General features: G+C 41.7%; 1 protein-coding gene across 1 annotated transcript in view; it reads left to right on the top strand.

Annotated features, from left to right (window-relative positions):
- TTC34 (tetratricopeptide repeat domain 34) overlaps positions 1-4,011 on the top strand; it is a 55,607-nt gene that overhangs the window by 12,863 nt on the left and 38,733 nt on the right. Inside the window, exon 4 of the mRNA XM_025211877.1 lies at positions 763-955. Within this exon, the coding sequence (XP_025067662.1) occupies positions 763-955 (193 nt within the window). The remainder of the gene's footprint in view (positions 1-762; positions 956-4,011) is intronic.

Raw genomic sequence — 4,011 nt, 5'->3', positions numbered from 1 at the left:
TTTCCCTACTGACTGGTGGCCCAAGGAGAGGATGTTCTGAGGAGCTCTTACAGTATAACAACTGCTCAGTAGCTGAAGACCTCCATCCCATGGCTTCTTCTGGGTTGCATTCCTCAGAAAAGCACTAGAGGTGACATTTATTGGATTTCTGTGAATTCACAGATTTTGCTTTTGCAGGCAGAGTAATTGAGATCCTTCCTCTGCCCCTTCACCAGGACACACCTCTTTGGGGCTGTTATCAAGTGGTTTAGCACCCTTTCCAGTCTAGCTAAGGGACCAACTATGAGGAATGCACAAGAATTTGGGCAAGTCAACATTTTTAAACAAAAATTCTCTTCCAAGCCTCCTAAAATGGTCTTTTTTTCCTAAATAAGAAATTCTCATAAGGAAAAAAAAAGGTTTTAAATTAAAAATTATTGATTTTTTGAAACCACTGGTAAATGAAAAATTCAGTTATTGTTTTTTGGTTTAGCATTTCTCTTAACTGCCTTTGTTTTGCTCCCTTTCCCTCTGGTTTTGTCAGGGGCAGGATGGGAAAGAGAAAAGAGAAGAAAGGAAACCCCCATAAAATGAAACCACTTGCAAAGAAATTGAATACATGAGAAACTGCTCCTTTCCTCACTCAGCTAGGGAATCACAAAAGACCAGTGCTCTAGTGCCATTGCCAGTTGTTAGACTCCATAGTATTCACTTACACCTGTGCTCACAGCCCTACTCACAGGCCCATTTAACGGTTCTCCCTTTTTGTCTCTTATTATTAAGCTGCTAAAGAAGGTGATCAAAATAGGAGACACGTCCTGCTTGCTGCCTATCATGGATATTTTCAAAGATGAAGACAGGAAACTGATGCAAACTCACTGCCATTCCAGGGCTATAAGCATCCTGAAGAACAAGCAAGGAGAGAGCTACATCAAAGGGGCTGTTGCTTACCTTTCCTTTGCAATCATTGCAGCAGGTAGGTTTATGGAAGAATATTTCATGAGAGATTTATTTCTGTGAGAAATTGGACTGGTGTGTGGACAGGCTTCTCCAATTCCTTTGCGTTATTTCTTTTACCTTCTTAAATATAATGATAAAACTCAAACAATAGTTACACTAACAAGTGTGAATTACTCAAGAGAAAGGCCCTTTATAGTGTGATCATTCTCTTCTAGGTTACTGACTTGAAAGCAAGCCCAGGTACACAATAACCAAAGTCCTCCCTGCCCAATAAGCACTCTGTCAAGGGTGTGAAATGAGTGCTCTGGGCTGAGTTCAGTTTCTAGCAATGACCCCATCTCATCACCATCACAGATGACACACATGATGGAGATCAAAAACTGTATCGGTCTGGACACTGGACCCCTGTCACTTGTCGCCTGAGCTCCACTTCAGATGCTCATTTCAGTTGCACGAGCTTAAAGTTAAGGTCTTGCTCCTGACTAGGGCCAGAGTTCTCCATTCATTTCAGCATCAAGCCATGAGTTGATCACCATTGGTTCCTACAGGATTTGAATGGGGCCCTCAACATCACAAACCTAGATGTTTCCGTCTAATGAGTTTACAAACATCTCTTTGCTTCCCCTGGATCACAAGTACAACGTGAAGCATGCATGGGAAGCCTGGCATGTTACTGTCTTAATTTCCTGCACTACACCTGATCTGCTGTTCTGGGTCACCAGATGGCAATGTCTGCTCTGCTATTGTAGGGTTACTGCTGAGTGTTGGGTCTGTGGAACTGTTTTGTCACTGTAGGTAACTAATGCCTGTGCTGCTTGATCACAGGGTTAATCAGAAATACCATCCACCACCCCTGATAAACTTATACAGTTGAGCAGAACACATATTTCTAATGCTGGCGATTCTGTCTTCTTGGAAGCTGACACTACACCCTTCTGCTCTCTATGGGTGGGTTTCCATGCAACAAAAAAAACTTTTAAGATTAGTGCCATGTTGGTGCTTTGATGGGGAAAAAACAATCTGTATTTCCCAGGAGACTTTCTATAGTTAATATAACCAGCCTGGTTCATCAAAGAAGCAGAGACATGTCCAGGATAGATGGATGCAGCACCAGAAACTCATTAGGAACTACAGCTTGCACTTTCTATAGCATCTTTCATCTCAGGATCTCCAATCTCCCATTATTAATCCCTTCCATGTTTCAGGTGTATAGGCTGTAGCCATGTTGGTCTAAGGACATAGGCAGGCAAGGTTCTTTGGGTAAATGCAATATCTTTTATTAGACCAACTAAAATAGTTGGAAAAATTCTTCTTTACAAGTTTTGGGTACAAACACCCTTTGTCAGGCTGAGGAAGCATCTGCAGTTGGTTTGGGATGTATTTGGTAGCCGTGTTGGTCTGAGACCAAAAGAAATGCAAAACTCTAAAACTCTTGGTTCAGAGATGATACCTTTTATTAGACAACTAAGAAATCATCAAAAAAATGATGTTTTTCTGTAAGCTTTCAGGCTCACACGCTCTTCATCAGACCAATGCAACTACCAAATGTATCCCTGAAAGATGGAAGATGTCAAATTTTAGCCAATTTTGGTTTTTAAACTTCACTGCTGAACAACAAGAAAGATTTCTACACCTCCCTGCTTACCATCTGACATCACCAGGGAAGGAATCCTGCTTGATCTGTACAACAGAGAGCAGCTCACAAAGACACTCTCATGGACCCAGAGAGACAGACTCCCATCTTCAGCTTCCTCTGTGCAAAAATGAAGTTTATTTCCTATCTATGGGGACTTTTTACCATCTTAATTTTCCCTGAGCCTGATAAAGGGCATGTGAGCCTGAAAGCTTGCAGAATTTTTTTTTTTCCAATTTCTTAGTTGGTCTAATAAAAAGTATCATGCCTAAACCAAGAGTTTTAGAGTTTTGCATTGCAGCTGGTCTGTGCTCTTCCTGGAGGGAATGGAATAGAACCCAGAGGCCCATATGGAAGAATACCCATCAGTGAAAATGCAAATTGAGTCAGTAAATGGGTGAGAAACTGAAGGAGTGGAGGGGAGGGGAACATAGACCTGGTGATAAGAATATTGCTGGTAAATAGTAGAGAGGTTACACATTATAACCTGCCTAACACCAGATACCCCAGGTAACCTCTCTACTATTTACCAGCTATATTCTTATCACCAGGTCTACATTCCCCACCACCTGTTTCTCACCTATTGACTACCTCAATTTGCATTTTCGCTGACAGGCATTCTCGCAGACTGGCCTCTAGCTTCTATTCCATCCAGGAAGAGCACAGACCAACTGCAGATGTTTCCTCAGCCTGACAAAGGGTGTCAGTACTTGAAAGCTTACAAAGAATAATTTTTCCAACTATTTCAGTTGATCTAATAAAAGATATTGGATTTACCCAAAGAATCATGCCTTCCATTATTAATAAAACTTCACAAGTCTCCTGGTGGAGCAGGTATGGATTATTATACCCAGATGAATGGAATAAAGTACATAGACCTGTACAGGGAGTCCACGCCAAGATTAAGAAAAGGACCCAGGAGTTTTTGACACTGCCCTTCAATAACCAGTAGACAATGTGCTTTTGCTGAAAATTTCTAACCAGCAAATGACTGCATCAGTAAAAGCACAGAATTGGTTGAGCCCAAGAAAGGAAACACATACCCAGTTTCGCAGTGTGACAGGTTACGTGGAAAAAACATGAAAGTAACTTTCAGGAAAGAATAATCTCTTGTACCATCTTACCTTTCTGGCTTGGGGGTGAAAGGAAATGGTAGGATTTGTCTCTTCTTTTGACTAGTGCTCCTGAAGTATCAGCTTGCTTCCATTATGTTAATTTGAGCCCGGAATGAAAACAATGTCTTCATGTGAAAAAGGAAGCAAAAGCTCAGAAGACCTCAACCTTGGGGATTCCATTGGTTTCACATTCCCATTTCATCCAGCTTCTTCCTCAGTGGATAATCAGACAATGGAGGCCCGAGACTAACTCCTTCAACCCAGCTAATCCCACAGGCTTCAGCGGACCAGCCTGAGAAGCCGCCTCTTGTGGATATTTTAAAG

This window comes from Alligator sinensis, unplaced genomic scaffold, assembly GCF_000455745.1.
Source record: "Alligator sinensis unplaced genomic scaffold, ASM45574v1 scaffold366_1, whole genome shotgun sequence".
NCBI classification, from domain to species: domain Eukaryota; kingdom Metazoa; phylum Chordata; order Crocodylia; family Alligatoridae; genus Alligator; species Alligator sinensis.
Note: the sequence above shows the minus strand (reverse complement) of the source record. Positions and strands in the feature narration are given on the sequence as shown.